The 24793-nt window shown below is 35.4% G+C and overlaps 1 protein-coding gene across 1 annotated transcript in view; it reads right to left on the reverse strand.

The window, feature by feature from the left end:
* Positions 1 to 24793, reverse strand: part of Greb1l (GREB1 like retinoic acid receptor coactivator) — a 249918-nt gene that overhangs the window by 106049 nt on the left and 119076 nt on the right. The window contains exons 3-5 of the mRNA XM_077792249.1: positions 18748 to 18857; positions 7140 to 7299; positions 6731 to 6928 (exon numbers count right to left, since the gene is read on the reverse strand). Of these exons, the coding sequence (XP_077648375.1) occupies positions 6731 to 6928; positions 7140 to 7296 (355 nt within the window). The 5' untranslated portion in view covers positions 7297 to 7299; positions 18748 to 18857. The remainder of the gene's footprint in view (positions 1 to 6730; positions 6929 to 7139; positions 7300 to 18747; positions 18858 to 24793) is intronic.

Genomic DNA, 24793 nt, shown 5'->3' on the forward strand with positions numbered 1-24793 from the left:
AAAAAGTAGTAATGCCATCTTTGTACAACTTTGACCCACCCAATTTAGAAAGAAAAGACTAGATGGAAAATACAAATCTACACCAATTTGAAAATTACTACAAATTTTTTAGAACAAAAAAAATTACATGGAATTACATGGAATCACAAGATCATCTGCACAACTTTCTTAATAAGCAGTTATCGCCAGTTCCAGGGATTCAGAAGGGTGTCACAAGATACTTGAGAATTGTAAGTGAAATTTAAATACACATCATAATCAATTTCTAAAAACTAGTTGATTATTCTAATGTCCTATTTTAATTTTATTCTTTAAAATATATTTACTTTATTTATTTTTATGTGGTGCTGAGGATCGAACCCAGTACCTCACATGTGCAAAGCAAGCACTCTACTTCTGAGCTATAACTCCTGCCCCTCTAATGTCCTATTTTAAAACAGAATGTTCTGAAAACCTCTTATCCAACACTTGTAGGGTTACTGGAAACCGGCTGAATGAGCTCATAACTCATTCGGACAAACCCCATATCATCGTGTGGTTTTGGCTACTATACAATTTCAAATTGCTTTTATTTTCAGTTGTAATTGATTGATCCTATGGGTATTTATTTATTTATTTAGCAGTGCTGGGGGATTGAATCTATGGCCTCAGGCAGGACAGGCCAGTGCTCTGCCACTGAGTCACACTTTCAACCCATCTATCATATATATTGACATGTTGCTTAATTTATATTCATAATGAGCTGTTGGTTAAGGACAAGAAGTTCACCTAACACTGTTTTAATGGACAAAAAAAGAGCGATTTTACAAATATACCTGAATATGCTCATTGCTAGACACAGAAGTTACATTAATTCCCTGCCCTTCATCAAATTATAAGGTTATATAAAATGCACCAATATATTTCTAGGACACAAAAAACCTACTGTTATATATAAGTAAGAAATTGAGTGATTATGGTCCAGTTTGGCTTTTTATAATGAAAGAAAACACTATTTCATTCAATAGAAAATTTCCTGCAAACAGCAGTTTAAAACTTCCTCATTTCATACAGCAAAAATACAAAAATTGTAAAAATAAATCTGAATATCCTTTGCACCCTAAAATGTAGAACTTTAGTATTAAAAGTAGAATTTTACTTTTTTTAAAATGCTGGAAAACATGTCAATATATCTGGCCCCCCTCAAATGCAGTATATTTCATTTTTTAATTTTCCAACACAATGTGCTTTTTCTTATACATTCAATTTAAATTAAATAACATTTATTTATTTATTTATTTTTGGTACCAGGGAATGAACCCAGAGATGTTTAACCACTGGGTCACATTCCCAGTCCTTTTTACATTTTATTTAGAGATACGGTCTTGCTGAGTTGCTTGGGGCCTTGCTAAGTTGCTGAGGCTACCTTTGAACTCCTGATCCTTCTACCTCAGCCTCCTGAGCCACTGGGATTACAGGTGTGTGCCACCATGTCCAGCTAAACAACAATTGTTGAATCACAAAATTAGACAATTTTTCCTGTACTGTATGAATATAAAAGTATATTAATATGCTGATCTAAAATAAATGTTTTCTACTTAAAATCAAGTCTTCATCACATGCAATGCAATGACATAAAACTTTTGAACTCCCAAGAAGTTCAAAAGTTTCTACCCTACTAAGAGATTTGTGGAACATTGATCTATTCTAATATCATTAATGTGTAAATGAGGAAATGGCTCAAAAAAGTTAGAAAATGGTCGATGGTCAAATGTCCACAAACCAGAAACTGTGGGACCCAGAACTACAGTCTCTTCACTCCAGATTAGATGCACTTCAACCTCATTAGTAGGTTCCTGATTCATAATGTTTCATCTGCGCCCATTCGGATGTAGAACACTCTTAAATAATCACTTCCTTGACTATTACAGCTGGGTTTTATTACCTGACTTCTCTGTGCCCATTTTAGGCTGAATTTTCTGTGGAGCATTTGATACACCAGCCCCTGACAACCACAGGACTATCATTATCCACCTATCTTATACTTGCTGATGGGTTCTTAAAGTTCAAGTTTTTAGCCAGGCACAGTGGCTAAAGACAGTGTAGTTTTTGGCTACCGTCCCAGTTACTTTGGTGGTTGAGACAGGGGGAATCACTTGAGCCCAGGAATTTGAAGTTAGCCTGGGCAATATGGTGAGATGCCACTTAAAAAAAATGCAAGTTGTTGCAAGCCACAAAGGCAATCAATCCATGCTTAGAGAGATTTCTAAGCAATACATTGTAGCAAAATTGAGATTACGGAGGGAAAGTACAATTTTGGTTCTTGGCTAAATGGGGATAGAATCCGAACAGTGTGGAGAATACCTAAAGCAAACTGGATTTTCAAGGGAAGAAATATTTCAGAGTGATTTTCTGTGGCAAAAATGGACTACTATACAGGGCTGGGGTTGTGGCTTGGTGGCAGAGCACTTGCCTAGCATGTATGAGGCACTGGGTTTGATCCTCAGCACCACATGAAAATAAATAAATAAAATAAAGGTATTGTGTCCAACTACAACTAAAAAAATTTTTTAATGGACTACATAGTCCATTCAAATGAAGAAGCCCAAATAGTTTTTGAGTATTACAGCCTTTGAGGGGTTTCTTATTTATGGTATGAGGACACCTAGAGGTCAAAAGTAATAATTACTAAGCAATGACTGAATTCTATGTGTTCTATCTAGCCTTCTCTTAAAAATCTATTGCAAGAATAATCGCAATGTGAATTATCAGATTCCCCTAGATGCCCCTCATCCTTTGCTGCTATCCACTGTGATTTTTATGCATTAAAAGCACATTTCATGTGTCTTCAATCCATATATATATATATATATATATATATTGCAAGAGGTGCCTGTGACAATGAGATATTTTATGCAAGAGGTGCCTGTGACAATGAGAAGATAAAATTTCCAATTTTGTGCTTTAAAGAAAATAACCACTCCACAATGATGGAGGTTGGTAAAAAGACATAAGAACTAACAGAAAGAGCACCCGATGTCTGAAACTGGAATCCTCTGAGCAACATAAAGTCTATTTTATAAAATAAATAGTCCTATTTTATCTTTTTATGCTCTATTCACACAGGCAATGTAATTAAGAATAAAATAGGAGAAAAAGGGAAGACAATAGTTGAGTTTAAAATGGGGTCAAGAAAAAATTCAATTTGGGGCCAAAAATGGTTGCAAAACCAAGGAAAGTTTCCTCAGTTCAGTTTGTAGTTATTTTGAGAATAAGTTCACCTGCCAAGGGGTTGGTGTTTTGCTGTAAACATCTATTTACAGATTGTTTTCTCAAAACCCTCATTGTTGAGTTTTAAATCAGATATAATTATATACATTGTCATCAGGAATCACTAGAAAATAAAAAACATTATGCTGAGAGCATTATTTATCTTTTTTTTTTTAAACCGAAAATAAGTTATGTCTGTAGAGTGGATAGCTACAGAAACTATGAAATGTGATTAGATTTCGAGACCTGTAGGATCCTAATATCCAGTGTGGCAAGTAGTTAAACATTCCCACTATTAGAAATATGTCAGATTGTTAATCTAATAAATATCAGATATTAAATCTCAATTAAAACCTCAAACTGAATGAAAAGAAACCTTTGTACTCCTCTGCAAGGTTAATTCTGAATTACATCTGAAGTTATATCTGAATGGCTAATTTGATCATTCTTTAGAGACTACTAGTAGATTGGGCTCAGAGTTCCCTAAGGAAGGCTCAAAGTCTGTTTATTGTAAACACGGAAAGAAAGATAAGTTATCTACATGGGATACATTCACAAACTTGCCTCCAAAATAATTTCATTTTCTGAGAGTAATTCTAAAATGCTGTCCTAAAAGCAAAGCTCTTGTAGAGCAGATAATTTTAATTTAAAAATGGGAGGGGGAACTAATAGTAGAGGGTCCTTTTTTTTTTTTTTTATAAACTTCACCTGCATTTTCTTAAGAAACTAGCCAAGGTTTTCACTTCACAGAAACAATTTGCATTCTTCAATTATCTCCAACTTGAAGGTTACAGAGTCAACAAAAGGGGGAGGGGAAGTTTACTGAAACAGCTGTAAACACAAACCAAAGTAATCAAAGCAGTATTTGGAGGCCTAAAATTTGGTTGCCCTTCACCCCTTTAGACAATCAACTGCCTCCCAGCAGGATAGGAACCTACACTATTCCAATAATTTACATAAGAAATTAGCAACCAAAATTTACATCTGAATGGTAACCCCCAGCAATCAGTCAGGTGTTAATATCTGCTTATCTAAATTGCCTCTAAAAATAGCTTTACCTTCCTTTAAGCCTTAGGTAAATAGAGGATTTTCCCACGTAGGGAAGATGATGAGTTGCAACAAGTCCAAGCATTTGTTATATTGTCCTATTTTGCTGCCATTTTTATAAGGAAATTCTCAAGAGATGTTTTTCCCACTGAGTATGAAGATTCTTAGAATTATTTTAGAATAAGCCAGACTGAAAAAAGTTACATAAGCCAAAAACAATCAAATTATAAACTACTGTTTGTTTGAATTGCCACCCCAGGTGAATTAAGAAGGGAAAATGGATAATGGATGCTAATTATAAGAAACTAAAGTAGCAGATACAGAACTCTGCTTTCAGATGGTCTTGGAATTTCAGTCTCCTGCTTGGGTGGGGATAGTTTTTTGTTCTCAGAAAACTGCATTTCCTTTATCTTTAAAATAATGACTGCACTTCCTATATACTTCTTATGTTCTCATGTTTTAAAATTTAAGAAATACTTGCTACCTTAGACCACTAGGTTTATATCTTGCTGGGTACTAAACAGCTTTCCATACCTGATCATGAATAATACCAGTGTCAGACACCTCAACAGGCAAACTAAAAACATACTTAGAATAACCTGAGACAGGAAACTTCTCCCCTATTTCTTGGTATATAAACCTTTTACTCTGGTTCTACTCAATTCTCCAATATAACAAGATTCATAATGAGAATTCAACAAGTACAAGTGCTATTTCAACTTCTGGTTTTTATTTGATAATTATGAATTGATGGTTCAGTTAGACAAACAGCATAAAAATGGATATAAAGCCAATAAGTAAAAACAATGCTGGTCATCTCCCACACCAGGAGGGCGGGGGGGGGGGAGGAAGAGAGAGAGATACTGAGCAAAAGGAATCAATAGTAAGTGGAAGCAAATTCATAAAGAATGATGTCTTCGAGGTAGGCCCAAGTCAAAAAAAACCAACAATGGTACCAATTGTTAGAGACCACTTGTAGTGAATCAGGCTCAGATAAGCTAGCAGGAGCTTTATTCAGGTCTTCACCCTCTTGGTAGGGGATTTTAACTCCTTTACTGGTTATCAGATTATCAAGAGGGTTGGCAGAAGTCAAGAGAAACTAAAACTCCCAAACAATGCAAACTACTTATCTGGCTTTGTATATTTGTATCTTTAGCTTATCCCAAATTATTTGCACTTCAAACTTTGGAAGGAGACTGTCCTGAGATTTTATCCCTCTTCTTCCCATCCCAATGTCTTCTCTCCAAGATATTCATATATTGACATTATCTCAGGTCTATGTCAATTTAATTATAAAAATTGCACTCTAGCTGATCTGGAAAAAGTGAAACCTACACATTAATTAGGCTGATGGTCAGAAAGTCACAACTGAATGGAGGGAGAAAAGTGGAATTTAAGTCGTGATAGCACCAAAACCACAAAATACCAAAAATGTTAGAAACCAGGGCTTTCTTATTAAAAATGCAGCCTAACCTTTGATGGAAGAGAAGGCTGACACAAGTAAGTAAAGCAAGTTTATCCTACTATTTATATTTTTATCATACATAAATTTTTAATTTTGTAATTTATAAAAAATTATAATTTTTGCCTTTACACTAGATAAGTGTTAAAAATAAGCATAAAAGGGGTCTGGGGTTGTAGCTCAGTGGTAGAGCACTTGCCTAGCATGTGTGAGGCACTGTGTTTGATCCTCAGCACCACATAAATATAAATAAATAAAATAAAGGTACTGCTTTCTACAACTAAAAGTTTTTTTAAAAAAAAATAAGCATAAAAGACAAATATAAAGCATCTAGCATCTCTATTTTTATTCAGGGGTGGGGGTGAAAATGAGGAGAAAAAGAAAATACTAAAATGTTTCCTAAGACAGAAAATTTCTTTCTTTCTTTTTTTTTTTTTTTTGTTGTTGTTGTTGTTATTGTTGGTACTGGGGATTTAATCCAGGAATATTTTACCACTAAGGTATATCTCCAGCTCTTTTTATTGATTTATTTATTTTAAAATTTTGAGACAGCGTCTTGTTGAGTTGCTCAGGGCCTCACTAATTTGCTAAGGCTGGTCTTGAACTTGTGATCCTCCTGCCTCCACCTACTGAGTCACTGGGATTACAGGCCTGTGCTACTACACCCAGCTTGACAGCAGCATGCTTGCAGGAAGTACATGGAGTACTGGAAAAACCTTGACCTGTCTAGACTTGCCTTTGCACAGGTCCTCTCAGAGAAGTTATTCAAGTGTGAATCTCAGTCTCTTAATCTATAAAATGGGGTAGATACCTGCTGTGAGGTCATAGTCGGCAATGGGAGTGAGAACATAACCACTCTTCATTTCTTTCCCTAATTACTGGTTTCCAGCCTTGAGCACTGCATGCAATGACTGGAAACAGACCAGCCAATATTAGAGGGGAAAACAGCAAGAAAACAAAACTGAAACCCACCGTCTGTTGTGCAAGATCCTTCTGGGGCAGGTTTTTGTGAATAGGGAATTGGTGGGCTGTTGGAATCAGACATTTCTTCATCATCTTCGTCATCTTCCATTTCATTAACGGTTAAATTGTTAGAAAAATCTAGAGTGCCATTTTGAGTGTAGCGTTGTACCAAATCTTTATCCAAATCCTCTACCTTGGGCTTGACATCTGAGAAACAAAGCAATCAGTGACTTTTTAATAAAAAGATGCTTATGGAAAAATAATCAGAAGAAAAATTCATAGTTCTGAAAGATAATGTCTGAAGAGTGGGAGACTAGTATTTTCTAATATTTAGCCAATTGATCTCAGAGCTCCGAGGATTTAGAATCCCCACTTCTTTTTAAAGGAGCCTAGAAATGTCTATGACTGAGGAACTTACCTGCAGATGAGAAAGGATGCTGCTCAGGGTCCAAGTACAGCTGGGAAAAAATGGGACGTGGTACCACGTTACTACATCGGAGCGAGGCTTCTATGGAGTTGTGGAGAGCTTCCTCAAATCGAGCAGATTTCAGTTGCCCAGCATATGAATTCCCCATGATCTACACACAGCCAACCCAAAGAAAAAGTGGGAGAAAGGAGAAAATTGATATAATTAGAGGTTATATGTCTACAAACTACAAGTATTGTTATAAACTATACTCATAGCTCTTATAAAGACGTGAATCATATAAAATACATTTTTGTTAAAACAACTTGTATAAGTTATTTGTTATGTCACCTGTACTTTGGATCTTTACAGTCTAAACCCATTTCAAAAAACCTATTTATTTATTTATTGGTACCAAGGATTAAACTCAGGGGCACTCGAGATGACAACCAAGTCCCATCCCCAGCCCTGTTTTGCATTTTATTTAGAGACAGAGTCTCACTGAGTTGCTTAGCACCTCACTGTTGCTGAGGTTGGCTTTGAACCTATGATTCTCCTGCCTCAGCCTTCCAAGCCTCTGGGATTATAGGCGTGTGCCACCAGGCCTGGCAAACAAAACAAAAAACAAAACCTTTAAGTGATCTTGCATCTAAGAATTAAACAGTAATAAATGTTTTAGGTCAAAGCTCTGCAACCAGTAAATCAAAATTGATCTGTCAATCACAAAACCCAACCTGGTTAACAATGGGACCACACTTCCTCTTTACAACTGGTGGACTGCTATAACCCCATACCAATCCTGTCAGTTATTTCAGAGTAAATATCTAATTACAACTCTCTACTAAGACCTGTTACTCTGAAGACGAAAAAAAATAAAAGACTTTCTTCTAGGAAAAAAAAAAGGAGAAAGCTTTATGATAATATATTTAATTAGGAAATTTCTGAAAGTAAAAATTGAGCCTTTAAACTCAAAGAACTCCATTAAGTAATGCTAGAATTTGTTTGAAAAACACAGTTTCTTCTGAAGTACAATCGTTTGGGGGACCCTTCATGAATGTATATAATAAGTTTTGAAGCCATGACTTACATTTCTCATCACTAACATTTGTGTAGTACTCACTAGCTATAAAAGTTTTCATGTATAATAATAACTACAATGTATTGGGTGCTAACTATTGGCTAGACCAATGATTCCCAAATGGTCTGAGGGCCCTAACATACTGTCAGAGGTCCATGAAGGAAAAACTATTTCAAACTATCTCTAGAATATTATTTGTCTTTTTCATTCTCAGACTTTCATATATGCACAGTGGAATTTTCCAGAATCTGCATGATGTGTGATACTGCAACAAATTTAATGCAGAGCAAATAGGTTACTCTTCTCACTAAATTTTCTCTAAAGGAAAAAAAAATCCTTATTTTTCATAAAATGTTTATTTTAATATATAGTGGGTTGTTTATTATAATTTTAAATATTAATACATATTTATAAAATCTTTTAGTTTTAATTTATAATACATATAAACTATAAAAACAAAAACTTGATGGGGTCCTCAATTTGTATGAGTATAAAGGGGCTCTGAGACTCAAAGTTTGAGAACTGTTGGGCTAGACAGTATACTAAGCCCTTTGTAAAAATCATTTTATTTAATCCTCAAAATTCTCAAGTAGGTACAACTTGTTTCCACTTCACAACTTAAAAACAACAACAATAACAAAAACAAGAAAGCTGAAGCTTGGAGAAGCTAAATTCCCTGCCCACTATCACTCAGTTAGTAAGGCCAGGAGCCACATGATGGCCAAGCTTGTACTCCTACGATATAGGCTAAACTTGGCAGATTCCATTTCAAGACACATAATTCTCAGAATATCTTAGCTCTTCTTCTCCCATCAAGGAGGAGAACTGATGTTAAACCTCATCTGGAATGCCAACTTAGAGTGCCTCCTTAGAGGGAGTCCCTGGAGGACTTGGTCCAGAAGAAGCCTACTCACCAGGAAAAGAAGCCATGATCCAGTGTGCCAGCTTAGAGCAGAGCAGGGATGATGCATAACCCCACTCTTAGGTTTCCCAGACCTATGCATAAAAATCCCTTAGGAGATTCTTGTACCTCTGAATTGCCTTAACATAGCAAAGAGGGCTTCTTCCTTTGTTAGCAGTGAGTAGTATATAGTGATTTCCATCAGAGTGGCTGGGTTTGTGAAAGTTTTATTAAAGATTCCTACAATTTGGAAAAAGCCAGGATCCTACTTTGGCTTTCTCATAACAGGTAATAAAAAGCCTAGGGCTGGGTGTGGTGGTGCATGCCTGTAATCCCAGCAACTCAGGAGGCTGAGGCAGGAGGATTCCAAATTCAAGGCCAGCCTTATCAAACCTTTGCAAGACCCTAAGCAACTCAATGAGATCCTGTCTCAAAAAATAAAAGGGGTTGGAGGTGTGGCTCGTGGTAAAGCATCCCTGGGTTCAATCTCAGTACCAAAACAAGTTGAGTATACATACTAAATCAAATTAAAAATGGCAAGTGGGTTGGGTGCAGTGGCACACACCTGTAATTTCAGAGGCTCAGGAGGCTGACTCAGGAGAATCACAAGTTCAAAGCCAGTCTCAGCAAGCTAGCAAGGCCCTAACCAACTTAGTGAGATCCCATCTCAAAATAAAAACCAAAAGGGCTGGGAGATGTGGCCCAGTAGCTAAGCGTCCCTGGGTTCAATCTCTGGTATCAAAAAGAAACAAATAAATAAATGTAAACAGAAGAAAATCTACAAAGTGTGTCCTACGAAATTTTCCTGAAACACCAACTTTATGGCTAAGCTCTTAAGATTCCCCACTTGTGCAAGTGTAAAGTTTTAAATTTTCTGAAGTTCAAAAGCAATGTGTTTTTCAACAGCACCACATATGATCAAAACAGGGTGGTTTCTGACAAGGAAATATGCTGTGCCACCAGTTTATCTAAGTCAAAATCCAACAGCCACTTTACCTTTCTTCTTTGCTAAAAGGGGGTTGGGGAGGAGGGGAACTACCAGAAACTATCACATTAACCAAGGGATTTCTTATCCACGAACAATGGAATAACTTCAAAGGTGGACCTTTAGCCTTTCTCCAGAGCACAAATGCCTGGAAATCTTGCTTCTTCTTAATCTATTATCAGCCCAACAAGTTATCTTCCTTGCATTACTGAATATCTTGATAACCTACAGTCTCTGAGAGATCTTTTTACTTTAATAAAGAAGTGCCCAGTTATAAGTGAAGAAGCATATAATCTCAATCCCTTTCCCTCATAGTTTAAGGAGTAACATGACAGATACACACATACAGGTATAGAGTACAAATAAATATTGCTTTGAATATTAAATTGACATAAACATGAGTAACGGAGTTTCACAGAAGATATACATAATCCTTACAGGAGCATTAGATATATTCAGATGAAGACCAGGGGAAGTATCCATTCCCTGCTCAGACTTGGTACAGTGAAATAAAGTAGATGTCTTTATTTCAAATAAAAACACAACTGGGTAGTTTATTCTCTTTACTTTTTCCCTTCTAAAACAAAGGTGATTGTATTAAAGTAAATCATCCCTAAATTCATTCCATAAATTTCATTTATTAATAAGTATACTATGAAAAAAGTCTATATTTGTTTTAGATTTCATGTTTACAACTGGGTATTTTAAAAATGACAATGATAATAACAATGTAAAAGGATTACGGAACTGACCCCAGACTTCTCTTGTGCTGACTATGGAATTCTTCCCTTGACAACTCATGGCTATCCCAATGAGGATGGAGTTCAAAGGAAGCCTTTTTAGATTAATATATTCTAAATATTATATGCCATAATATTTAGGGTCGCTGAAATTATTTGCATTAGCCACTTAGTCTACCAACCCTCCTTTCCTCTGAATCTCAAAGAAGCCATGATGCCTCAGACCTGACCGAAGGCTAGTGTGAATGAAAGACTGCAATCAGAAGATGGAAAAATGTTTTTTAGAATTAGTCATTATATCAAATTGCACCTAGAAAGCAGACTTGTGATTTCCATTATATGCTTATTTTATGTATCTAATATCAAGTTTATGAGACTGTATTGCATTGTTTCCCAAATTTTCATTCTTGATTGTAAAATTATAAAAGGACAAACATTATTAAATGCTTTGTTTTGGCCTAACAGACCTCTGAGATACTAACAGATACTCTTGCGATATTAAGGAAATGTCTAAGGAAAAATAAACAAGATAGGTTCTTTCTGTACCAGTAATTAATTGCTCCAAATGCAGATGTGACCAACGATAAACCACCATGATATTGTGATGGGGGGCCTTTCTGTTCTTGTCTTTTCCCTTTTTCCACAGAAGGAAATACTGAGGAAAAGGGATGGAAGTAAAGAGGCAGCATCTCTGGTGGCTTCAGGAAGCTGCACTGGAAAAGTGAAAAGAAGAGTAGCTTGGGAAACAGGTGCCTGCTAATGCTTCCATGGCCTCTCATGTTTTCTTTTCTTTTGAAAATGGAAAGGAAAAGCAATGGGTCATATAACTAATGGGTCACGTCAGAACACATGGGAGTCCAGATAAAGAGCTCCCCTGGGTCAAAGATTAGAGAAACTGAACATAACAGATAACACATGCAATTGGCCAAAATATATTTAAGATATAAAAACTCAAGGACTAATTTTGCTACTCAAGGAGAAAAAGGAAAAGCTCTTTGGGAACAGAAACAAAACAAAAAAGCACCTAATTAATTGAGCACCACTAGGAGAGAAAAAAAAAAAAGGAGGAGAGCATTTATTTGCCTTGCTCTTTCTATACTTCAAAGTAACCATTATGGTTATCAGAGAGTAATTATTTTTTAGTGAAGAATTCCAGCTGATAGAGATGCAAAGAATGACACAAGTATAAAATGACCACTTTGCAACTCCCTAGTGAAAAATTCATGCATGCAATGCTAATAAGTTAAACTATTAGGTAAAATGTTGATGTAGAACTCAAGAATGGAAAGATCAGGCTGTCCAACCTCCTAAACCCACTGATCAAACAGCATTACTACAAGTGAGGCAGTGAGAAACCGTGGCCTCCCCAAAGGGAAGGTATGAGGCACACACAGTCCCTAGGAAGTATTCAAACTAGTCAAACCTTTAGAGCAACTTCTGATTACAGGATCAAGGAACAAGTTAAATGAAACCATAAGACAACAAGCACATTTACAATGAGGGACAGGTCTGTAGAGCAAATGACCTGGTTTCCACAACCAGCAGGGTCATCCAGTTTTTAAATAGTAGAACTAAGATTCAAAAACCTCCTAAGACCATGTTTTTCCCACAAAAAATTTTTGAAGCAGAAAAAAAAAAGGTGAAAGTAAAAGTGGTACAGCCTGTTTGTGTGCAGTTACTTGTGTATGTGTGTGTGTGCGCAGTTATTTTGTTTCAAGAGTAATATTTTTAAGTCACAATTTATTGACAATGTGCCAGTAATAGCGTGCGCACACACACACACACACACACAAAACCCCCACAATACTGTATTACTTCCATGTTTTGTTACTTTTTTTTTTTTTTAACAGATGCTGTTGCTCACTTTCCAAGCATTACTAATCATCCATCCAGCCAACCAGAATTTACAGAAATTCTAATGGTTAAACACATAGGCTCTGGAGTAAGATGACCATAATTCAAATCCTGTCCCATCATTCCCTGTGGGATACTGGGTCAGTTACTTAATCCCTCGTTTGTAAATTGGGGATTTGACTACCAATCTCATAGGTTCCTATAAGTACACATGAAAATTTTTAGAATAGTGACTAGCACAGAATAAGTAAGTACACAGGAAATGTTAGTAGTAAAAGTAATTTTTTGCTTGTTTAGCATTATGCTACATTAAGAATACTGAGAGGTGCCCCTTTCCTTGAATACCTGAGGCACTACAAGAGATTTTAGAACATTCTTCACAACGAATGACCATCAACATAAAAGTCCTAAAAGCTGCTATTTAGCACTATGTAAAATTCATCTATTAAGAAATTTACAGCTAGGCACAATGGCACACACCTGTAATCCCAGCACACACCTGTAATCCCAGCGCTCAGGAGGCTGAGGCAAGAGGATCAAGAATTCGAAGCCAGCCTGAGTAATGGCAAGGTGCTAAGCAGCTCAGGGAGACCTGTCTCTAAATAAATACAAAATGGGGTTGGGAATGTGGCTCAGTGGCTGAGTTCAAACCCCAGTATCCAAAAAAAAAAAAAAAATTACAATCATATATACAAATCATGGAGTCATCTTTGACACCAAGAGTAGTGCTGAGCAGTAAAATTTTCTGAGATGATGGAAATGTTCTCTATCTGCACTGTCCAATATTTGGCAGCCACAGCCACACATGTCACTAGAGTGTGGCTAGAGTGTTTGAGGAACTAAATTTTCAATTTTATTTAAATGATTACATGTGGCAGGTAGTTATCATATTGGACGGTGTAACTCCATGAATATACAATGCTTAGGAAACCTAAGATTTTAAAAGAGGTCTGGCTGTATCACTGGTGATATGACCTTGAATGAGTCACTTAACCTTGCAAGCTTAGTTTTTTCGACTGTAAGATGAGCATATAGAATGGATTATTACTACTCCTTATAACAATAAAATCATTTCACTTCATGTAAGAAAATAATTTGCTATTGCATCATTGATTGCATGTTGTTTCTTTATTAATAATGTTCATTGAGTAGGGGCGGGGGTACCGCTCAGCGGTAGAGCACATGCTTAGCCTATAGGAGGCTTTAGATTCAATTCTCAGACCTCCTAACCAAATGCAGTAGTGAGAGTGATAACATGTGACTCCTGGACAAATAAAGCAAATATAATTCTTGCCAAGTTCTCATTAACTCTATAATGTAAAATTATAAGCAAATGCTCATTCACAGTTTTCTCTCTTTTGTGCTTTCTTAGTATCTCATTTACTTATTGTTTAGTTTTTGCTGCTGGAGATTGAACCTGAGGACTTGCCCATATTAAGCACTTCCTCCACCAATTAACACTCCTAACCTCATTTATTTATTTAATTTGACATTTACCACTCAATTATTTATGTTGTGGGACTTAGTATTTGTCTAACTCCCTCATTAGATTATGAATTTGGGGGGGCGGATATTTTGCTTACAACAAAATATTGGTTTTAAATTGAGCCAAGCGAGGTAGCACATACCCATAATACCAGCTACTTACCAGGTTGAGGCATGAGAATTAAAAATTCAAGGGCAGCCTGGGTAACTTAATAAAGCCATTTCAAAATAAAACTTTTTTTAAAGGGCTGGGAGTATATGTAGGTTAGTGGTAGAGCACTTGTTAGAGGCCTGGTTTCAATCCCCAGGACTACTAAAGGTGGGAGGGGAAGGAATTGAGTTTTTTAAAAAAAAATGAATAGATGGAGCTTTTGTATCTTATCCAATTATACATTAAAGAGGTCTAAAGAGATAGAATCTTTTCCCAAGCACGTTCCAAAAAAAGCACAAAGCTAACCATGCATTCAAAACCAAAGTGTTTTATTTCACTTCTATTCACCCTCCTTGCTGGAAATCTTTAGAAAATGCAAACAGATTAAAAGATAATTTTTCAACTTCTTTTAATAGTTCTGTACATTTAAATTGGGACGAATCCATTTCAATAGCTTCTGAAGCCAAAAATACTTTATATACTGAGATCAAAACCCAGCCCTAGTAACTTAATTCTAAAATTTGCCATTTTTAGTAATACTTCCTGATACTCAATGTGTTATTGTAGAAATAATTACTGCAATATGCCAACTAATCTCATAACAACTATTGAAAACTGTCGTAATTACAAGATGAAATGCAATGCTATTTTTCCCTTTATAACAAAGAGTTACATGTTACTACTGGAAATCTTTACTTTCTTCCTTGAAATGCCAGAAATTCTTCTGTAAAATAAACACATCTTGTCAAGACTCTCTGGAACTAGTATAATTACCAGAGGCAATCCCTGTGTAAGATCAAAGAAGCAAAACAATAATAGGCAACGTGTGACCTCTACCATGTCACCAGAGACCAATTTTTCAACAGGGAAAAGAGTCAATAATCCAGAACAGAAAACATTAAATAACGAGAAATGCTTCCAAAGTGTGGCTTACCACATCCATCAAGGCAGCCACAGAGAGAAATTTAGTCTCTATGGTTTCAGAGAGCAAACTTCTGGGGATTTATCACAACAATCATTAAAATCTGCATAAAACACCAGAGGCAAAAACTAATTTCTCAAATGCAGAGTACAATTTCAAAAGATACTACTACAACAATTTTCTGAATTTCAACTGATATTTTAGTGGAAAAGGCACAGAAAACTATACATTTTTCACATAACCCACCTAATTTCTCTAACTATCCACATACAATTTTCCCATGATTGTTTGGAAAGTGGGCTAGTATTAACCAGATAAACCTAATTAGTAGTAATGCCTCAACCACTTTTACAGGGTTTTTTGGGTTTGTACTGTGTTTGTTTTTGGTGGATCGCTAAATCGGAAACAGTCCCATTTGTAATGCACTTGGATGACTAAGAATTACGAGAGTGCTGGGCTGGGGTTGTTGTAGCTCAGTGGAAAAGCGCTTGCCTCACTTGTGGAAGGCACTGGGTTCAATCCTCAGAACCACATAAAAATAAAATAAAGGTGTTATGTTCATCTACAACTAAAAAATATATATATTTAAAAAGAAGAATTATAAGAGTGCAAAGAGGGATAAATTCAGGAATGACAATCAGTAACGACAGTAAAAGAGAAGTACATCTAAAACTGACTTTTAAAAAGCACTACTCATCCAATTGTGCTTTAGAATCAGAAAATTCACCAATTTTTCTAGGGTACTACTGCCCCACAACTATATTCTTTCAAACCAGATGAGTTGGGAGCCTTACAAATTGTATCTAAATTGTTTAACTTGTGAAACACACGATCTGCTGTAATTTAAAAGAAAAAGCACTGGAAATTCAAAGCAACTATGAACAGTATTTTCTTATCGGGATTGGTTCCTACTACCCCCTTCATCTTTCCATTCTGTCTTCTGCCTGTCTGTCCATCTTTTTATCTTATTAACATTGCTAATTGTATTTGTCAGTTTTGCCACAATTTCAATGCTACTTAAAACAGCTTTGGGTTTTCTCTAGGCAATTATCAGTCACTACACTTAGGTTTCTAAATTAGTTGTTGAAAGGTGCTTTAATCTTGAGAAAATAACACACAGTGTGCTAAGCTTCACATTTATGTGTATGTTCCTTTCATGGAAGTATTTATTTTAAAAGGACTGAAAACAATTACATACATTATTAATAGATATATTAATTGTAACTGTGATACTAATTTATAAATTAAAAAATGTTTAACAAAGCCTATATAGTATGCTCTTCATCATTTTATCTTTTTTCCATACTATACATTTTGGCATATATGCTTTCTATATATGTATATATACATATATTTAATGTATAAATTGTATATCAAAAATATTGCCAAATCCCTCTATCAATAGTCTCCTTTCACTACTCATTTGCCAGGTGGCTAACACCTTTCAAAGCTATTCACAATCATATAAGTGGTCTCCTGAGGTCATGGACTGTGACAAACAGAACTTTCACAACTTGTAGATTTTCCCCTCCTTCTCTATTTCCTTCCAAAGAGAAAAATTATATTATTATATTGCTTTTTACATCCCACGGTGCTGAGATTGAACTCAGGGCCTCTCATATGCTGCTGGGCAAGTGATCTACCACTGAGTTCCATCTCCAGCCCTATAGTACTTTACTTATTTGCTATTCTTGACTCTGACATTGATTTTCTTCTACAAAATGTATGAGAAACACATTTAGTGAGAAACACAAGTTTAAGGTTAGTCGTCAACTGATACCCCCCATATATCAATTATCCACAACTGAATTTAAAAATTCATAATCCATAAGGTGGGGGGTAGGTAGTTCAGTGGTAGAGCACTTGCCTAGCATGGGTTCAATCCCCAGAACCACTGAAGAAAAATTAAAAAAAAAGATCTGTAAGCCAGAAACGTTACACTTCGTGTGCCATTTATTTCCTTTATAAATTAAATTCAAAATACCTTTTTATAGAGTTAACACGTTTTGAAATTTTTAAAGTTTAATAATACATTGTGTATGGGTAAGATTAAAAGTAGGTAGAAATATTTTTAAGTTAGTGTAAACTCATTTGTTACTCTCACCCCCCACTTTCTGCTCCTAGGAAAGAAAAGGGTGACATTTCAACAGGGCAAAATTCTTCACTGAGACGGAAACATTAAAATGATAAATATGTTGGAAAGTAAAGTACACTTCAAACCCACACTGTTCTTTCGGTCCTATATTGACTCTTACAGTCATTGCCAACATTTGGTAAAGATTATCCTTCCATTAGATAAAAGTGAGCATTCCTTAGATAAATCAGGAGTTTTTGCCATGAGACTCATAAAACCTTTTCACAACACAGATTTTCAAGAGAATCCTTTAAGGTTTTAGGAGGCTGCTCCTTTTACTAAGTAACAAAATACACCCCATGGTGTCTCACTGACCCCACTCAGCTGTCCTTTGACCTCGTCAATTGTTGGAGCCTAACTCCAAGGCCCACAGAATTTGCCTCCCATATCAAAAAGGCTAATGTTGCTTCCTCCCAGCACCTGGTGAAACAAAATGCAACAGTTCTCTCCTCTCTCTTGCCTCCTCCTTTCCCTCTCGGACCATTTTCCAGATGTTCCAGACCCAAATGTTAAGCTAACACTAGGTTTGAGTATCTGCGTGGTCACCATGAAGGAACAAACAGGGACCAGGCTGAAGTGGCAATGACCCTCTTGTTCTTTCTGGCCTCAAAAGGATACAGCAGGTCATAAAAGAGGAAAAGATCTTTGGCCTCTCTTGGAAATGCCAGGCTATTTAAGCACATTGTAACTTCCAAAAGGAGAGACACAGTCTTGGATTATGTCCCTTATGACAGAGAAGAGTTACCTAAAAGAGTAACCCTAAATTCTCAGTCCCAAGCAAGTTTTTGATTTTTGTTGATGTAGAAGGAGGAAAAAAAAAAAAAAAAAGCAGTGTCACTTTTTCCCTTTGCTAAACTAAAAGTCTTACGTAATTCCATATACATCATAATTAGAAAATATACAGATATTTCTCCTTCCTAAATTCCAGTAAAAAATTCTTACAGAATCTTGATAACATACATCTCAGGATAGTGTTATATGAGACAGATATTAAGTATATGTAGTCACTAGGAAGTTTGGGTTTTTCTGCAGAAGCCCAATCTAGAAGTTTCTCATTAGAAAATTTGAAATATAAAAATCACAACAAAGGGGAATCAAAAGCTGAATTCTTATTTTCTTAGTTTAGGTATACAGGGAATACAGAGGTTGTTGTAGGGGGAAAAAACATGGCTACGTTTTGTTGGGGGAGTAGAAAGGCAGAGGAGGAGAAAGGCAAACACAGTGTGGGTGGGGGGAGTAGCAGTTCATAGAAATAGCTGCTTAACCAGTTTAAGGACCAAACACATTAGCTTTATGTAAATTCTAAATATACCTTCCTAAAACAAATTTGATCTTGAAAAATTGATGGGACATAATTAAGTGTACAATACCTTGGTTTGTTTATTAACATTTTTGAATCATGTTCATGATTAAGTTGGTCAGTCAACACTTCCAGGGAGCTTGCTGCCTAGAATATAACTTGCTTAGGGCTTTTTTTAACCTGCGAAAATATAAAAACAAAATAGATATGTACATACACATACAAACAGTTAATTTCCAAATGCTTTATATTCTATGATTATCTATAATTCCACAAAAATAACAATTAGAAATGAATAAGTATCAAAGTCTTATACAACTCCATATATATCACAACTGGCAAATTTACAGATATTCCTCCTTCCTAAATACTTACCAAATAATCCCTCCAAATTATATGTACTTGAAAATATTTTCTGTTGTTTGTAAGATTCTGCCCCCACTAAACCTAAGTTGAATAAGTCTATCTATTTTGTATTTTTGACAAACATTACCATAATTGTAGAATGCCCACAGAATATTTTTATTTTAGGAATGAAATTAGTATAAGGCAATTTTCTTATTCTAAGGCGTTTTGAGTGTTTTATAATCCCTGACATCTGGTCAAAATTAATCTACTCAACTGTCAAAAATGTGAAAACATGGGCTGGGGTTGGGGCTGGGCTCAGTGGTAGAGCGCTCACCTAGCATGCATGAGGCACTGGGTTCGATCCTCAGCACCACCTAAAAATAAAATAAAGATATTGTGTCCACCTAAAACTAAAAAATAAATTTAAAAAAGTGAAACATAACATCAATAGAAATTATTTTTCTTTTTGTAAATTAATGGTCTAATTTCCAAGAAGAAAGTCTACAAGAAGAAAAAGACCTACTATTTCCTACCCTCTTTTTTTTTTTTAAGAGAGAGAGGAGAGAGAGAATTTTAATATTTATTTTTTAGTTTTTGGCGGACACAACATCTTTGTTTGTATGTGGTGCTGAGGATCGAACCCGGGCCGCATGCATGCCAGGCGAGCGAGCTACCGCTTGAGCCACATCCCCAGCCCTGTTTCCTACCCTCTTGAGCATTGTTCTCAGAAGATGTTAATTATAATTACATATAGTTGGTTGAAAACTAGTGCGCCTATTATTCTCTTCACTAAATAGGTTATGGTCCATATAAACTATTGCATGGAAAATTTGGAAATATAAGAATGAAGTGAAATAAAACTATCTCATTGATTTTTATGTATAATTTAGAAGTATTTCTAGTCCTTTGTTTCTGTGTCTAAAAAGAAAACAAAAGATTTTTTTAAGAATGTACTAATTTTAATGTAAATATTTATAGCACTAAAATATTTAAAGAACTGTTACCTTATGTTTTCTAAAGAAATGGTATTTGTTTTACTTTCTGATATGCCAACTTAAGAGAAAAGAACTACTAAAAATTCTGGATGAAAAACCTTTATCTTACCTCTCTTATTGTCAGAAGGGTGTCTTCACGCAAAAGAATAATTAAAAATGTAGAACCTAGATTTTCAAATTCACATACTTCCCACCCACACACAAGTAGACATCTTTTCTGAGTCAGGAGAGCCTTGCTACCTACAGGCGAACCCAATATTACCCCATATGGTCAACAAGGTCAAACTGCATTACTGCTAGTGAAAACTATATGACTCCACAAGGACCTTAATGATTTTTTTTTTAAAGGTCAGTAATCCAATTCCAATAGCTTTGGAGTCTAAAATTGCTAATTTTTGGCCACGTGCTGCACACTTCACCTGCAAGTAATGACATTTTTGTATTTTCTTCTAATTACACTCAAAGCTAAGACCTTTGGCCCTCGGCCACAGACCCCTATTCAGGCTGCACACATTCTCTTAAACGACCTGATCCTTTGTTGTCACTCTTACTCTTTCATCTATTATTTACACCCATAGAGAAGGAAGATACTCTACCATTTGTATAGCTTAAAGCTTCTAATCATCTTAATTTCTTTGCCTTTCAACCTATGGTCTTTTTCATGGGCAATGCCAAAAGTTTGACAAAATCATTTTTTTCCCCAATTACATCATCCTCTTTCCCCCTTTTTTTTTATGTCCCAACTAACATCCTTTTCTGTTCCTTGTCATACACCGAAGGGACTTTGTATCAGCCAGGATTTACAAATTTTGACCTTCACCAACAAAATGAATGCAACACAAATCTCCAATTTGTTCTGATCAATAACACGTATATTTCTTTCTTTGATCAAAGAGTCCATTAAGTGAAATCAGAGGTTACTTGAAATAATTTAAAATCTGGCTCCTGCCTCCTTTAAGCATAAGCATAGAATTTTCAGGATTCCCTTACAAAAATAACAAAAGTCATTCAGAAAAGTGCAAAGATTTTAGTGAAATGACCAAAACTTTTCAAACATTTTACTATCTTCAATTATTGTTGTTTGCAACACAGAAAATAAAACAAAAAAGCCCTAAAAGTTCAATTTTAATCTAATTTTAAAATATTTTCAAAGACTACTAACCCTTCACACAGCAAAATCCTCATACAAAACATTCTCTATTATTATTGTTATTTCCCAACACTTTTCCCAGACTTTAAAAAAAAAAAAATGTCCGAACACATTTTGCAAATCTGAAGTACAGAATCGTTTACCATGATGCAGATGTCCTCCTCAGATCACGATAGCCACCAAAAGATTCTGGCTCCCAAGATGTTTATAAAATGACATCTGATCCATCTTTGCTCTCTTCCTCTATTGCTCAGCTTACTCTTGATTTCTAACAGTGTTTCCTTGTTGTCTGTCCTCTCTGCAGACCCTGAAACCCCTTGTCTTTTCTTATTTTCACCATTTGCTTCAACCAGCAGTTCACTGGAGACCCATCCATCTTGTAATGCCTAAAGTGACAGATGCTCTCAGGAACGACCACACTGCTGAGTGAACAAAAGATAACATCACCTCCAGGAACTCCAGAGAGAAATACAACTGCAACCTTAAGACAGGAGCTGACTTGACAGACATTGGACCATAAACCTCTTCTAAGCGAGAAAGAAAACAATTGCCACACACACAAAAAAAATCTGACACAATCAAAGGCAGAAAAGAGTGATTATTTGTGGATTGCCTTTTCACTCTAACTCACTTTCCACCCCCGCTCAATGCTTTTATATTGGGGCAATTCACTTGCCAAGAGGCAAGAAAAGTTCTTGGGAAAAGAAGCCTCTCTCAAGTATCTCTTCTTTTATTCAACAATATCCAAAGTGAAATTCATTCACATGTGTTTCGGGAAATCTAAGACTTGGATTCGGCATTCTTAAACCTGACCCTTCTCGTTTGCATAAAGCAATATCTGGACTTAGAAATGCTGACTCAATGCTACTGCTATGAAAGACACACGCTTGCTCTGCAAATTAAAAACACATTAGAAATTAAAAAGCAATGTGTGGCACAATGTCAACAATATGTGCAGCTCATTAAAACAACAACAACAACAAAAAAAACCCTCACTATTCACCATTCATTCATCAGACAACCTCCAACTTGGGTTAAAAAGACAGTTAACAAGAGGATTCTGGGAAGGACAGATCTCTCTTCTAACAAAGGGAAGGTCATATGAACATCTCCGAGTCACAAACTAATGACAGGGAAGCTGTAGATGCAGAGGACTCTGCCTCATGCCATCTAGGGCTTTGGATTTTGTTGTTTACAGCATCTTATTTAAAATTATCATATAGCAGTAGAAAATAAATAGAACTCTAATATTTAGACATTGAAAAGAAAAAAATTCTGTAGAACACAAAAGCAAACACCAAGCTGGAGGTCAATTAAAAACATTGTGTGATCAATGTCAATTATGGAGATTAACAACCGTTTTTTTTTTTTTTTTTTTTACAATAGACATCGAGTGACACAGAAGAAAAGCTCTGATGCAGGGAAATATCATTCTTTAAAAGGACACACAATGAAAATATATATGTATGTTATATTCCAAGAGCCAAAATGCTCAAGAAAAGTTCCATCAATAATATTTCTAAGAAGAAATATGAACATTTACCGTGGCACTTGTTTAGTAAAAATATTTTAATTTTTCTTTAAAAGTTTTGCACACAAAACCTTTAAGTTTGCACACAGTAGTTTTTCCTTGGAATCAATGACTCCTTCCACCCATTTTCCCCCTCTTAAATATATATACGTATACGTAAAATTTAAAAGACATTTTATCTACTAATTATTTGGGGTGGGTAAAATAAAATTTTCCAACTTGATAAGTCAGCATATCTCTTATTTAAACATTTTTATGTCTCTCCTAGTTCCTCCAACACTACAGTGTATCTCTACAAATAACACTGTACAATATTTCACAACCTCATAATTTTCCAGTTTTTTAAATTCGCATTTATTTTGTACACATAGAATGTATATGAAAAATAAAATGATGTGTACAATTATATAACTCAATGGAAAAGGTTAACCTTCTAGAATGTTCATTTCTTTAAAAAAGAAAATTGTTCTTGATATGGACTTGATCTTTAACTAGAAGACTTCGTTTGAACACAAAAACCTAAAATAATGGGTCAAAACTTGATTTCAAAAGTATCACATTTTTCAACATTCTCAAACTTTGGCATTAATACCAAGAGAGAGACATGACTTTGAAATGACAGCTCCATTGCAGAAGGCTCAAAAAAAGAAAAAACAATTAAATTATCTACTTTTAAATACAATAGGATCAATATGCATGCAGGAAAAGTATACCCCTGTGGAAAGTTCTTATTGCCTGACTGATCAAAAACAAAACAAAACTTTTCTTTTTTAAGGGCCCTTTCCAGATCACAGTCAGTGCCAGAAATCCACACAGGAAAAAAATCCATCAAAATGAAGCCCTAAAAGGGTTTACCCTTCACCATCCTATTTGCACTTCAAAACCCTGTTAGTCCTTCAGTTAAACCCTAGGGCTGAACCATTTCAATAATAAGAGAGGTGGCCAGCAGTGATTTATCTCCCATTTGGCTTCTGGACAGAGCTATAATGTCTAGGAAGCTTCCCTTCCCTGACTTAAACCCTCCCCCAAGCCTCTACCTTGCGTTGTGCAGCCTGGGATCTGCAATACCTTACAATTAGAATCAAGAACTATCTGTAACTCAAGATTTGGGCACATTTTCTTGGCAATAATTTCACAAAACAGAATGTTTCTAAGTAATCAGAGCATCACAAATACCAGGTTAAACTGTAGGTTCTTTTTTGTTATAAGCTGAGGCAGAAAAGAAACTTCATAATTGTAGCCTCTGTCTTCTCACGTATGTTAATTGTTATCAGAACTTTTTAAACTTTTCCCAGTTTACACCTTGATATCCTTTGTTTGAACCACATTAGCCAACTTCCTGCAGTGTGACATTCATCTAAATTTAAAACCTTGCTTGCATTGTAAAATGTTTTATCAAATCCAAAAAAAGTAGAGTTTTCACAGGTCACTGACTCCTGGGTCAAAAAGACCTAAAATCAGTTATCAGACCACTGAGATTCAACTGATTTATTCTACCCTTGTTATCAAATATGTACTATAACTGTCACCCCACATACACTTCTCCTCTAGTCAAACACACACTGGTTGCTGTTAGCAGTTATTTAAATTAGGTCCCATAAGTTATCAAATGTGAAATATAGTGAAGTTATTTCTTAAAAATAGAGGACATTTTGTTAATAGGTGTTACTTGTCTATTTCATAATTATGTTCACTTGCTTCCTAGGGAAGAGTGTAAAAAGGGCATGCATTCTTTTTCCTACCTGTTCATTTTTCCTGTTTGATTTAAATGAGAGGACTTAATTTTTCTAACTGATTCTAATAAGTTCCATCTAAATGCCATATTAAAAACCTGACCAAATGATTCCTATAGTGATTACAATAGTACAACTTGAAAAGTTGCAAGCTATTTCACTAATTTATAAATTTAGAGACTCCAAAGATAAGTGTATTTCATTTACTCCAAATAGCAGTTAACAAAATCTTAAGGATAAGACTGATAATCTTAAGTATATGACTGATAATTAAAAATATAAAAAGTGCAAATTTTAGTCAATTGACAATAAAAATCACTCATGTTTTTGAAGTCATTTATCAATTAAAATTAATTTCA

Source organism: Urocitellus parryii, chromosome 13 (assembly GCF_045843805.1).
Source record: "Urocitellus parryii isolate mUroPar1 chromosome 13, mUroPar1.hap1, whole genome shotgun sequence".
Taxonomy (NCBI): Eukaryota; Metazoa; Chordata; class Mammalia; order Rodentia; family Sciuridae; genus Urocitellus; species Urocitellus parryii.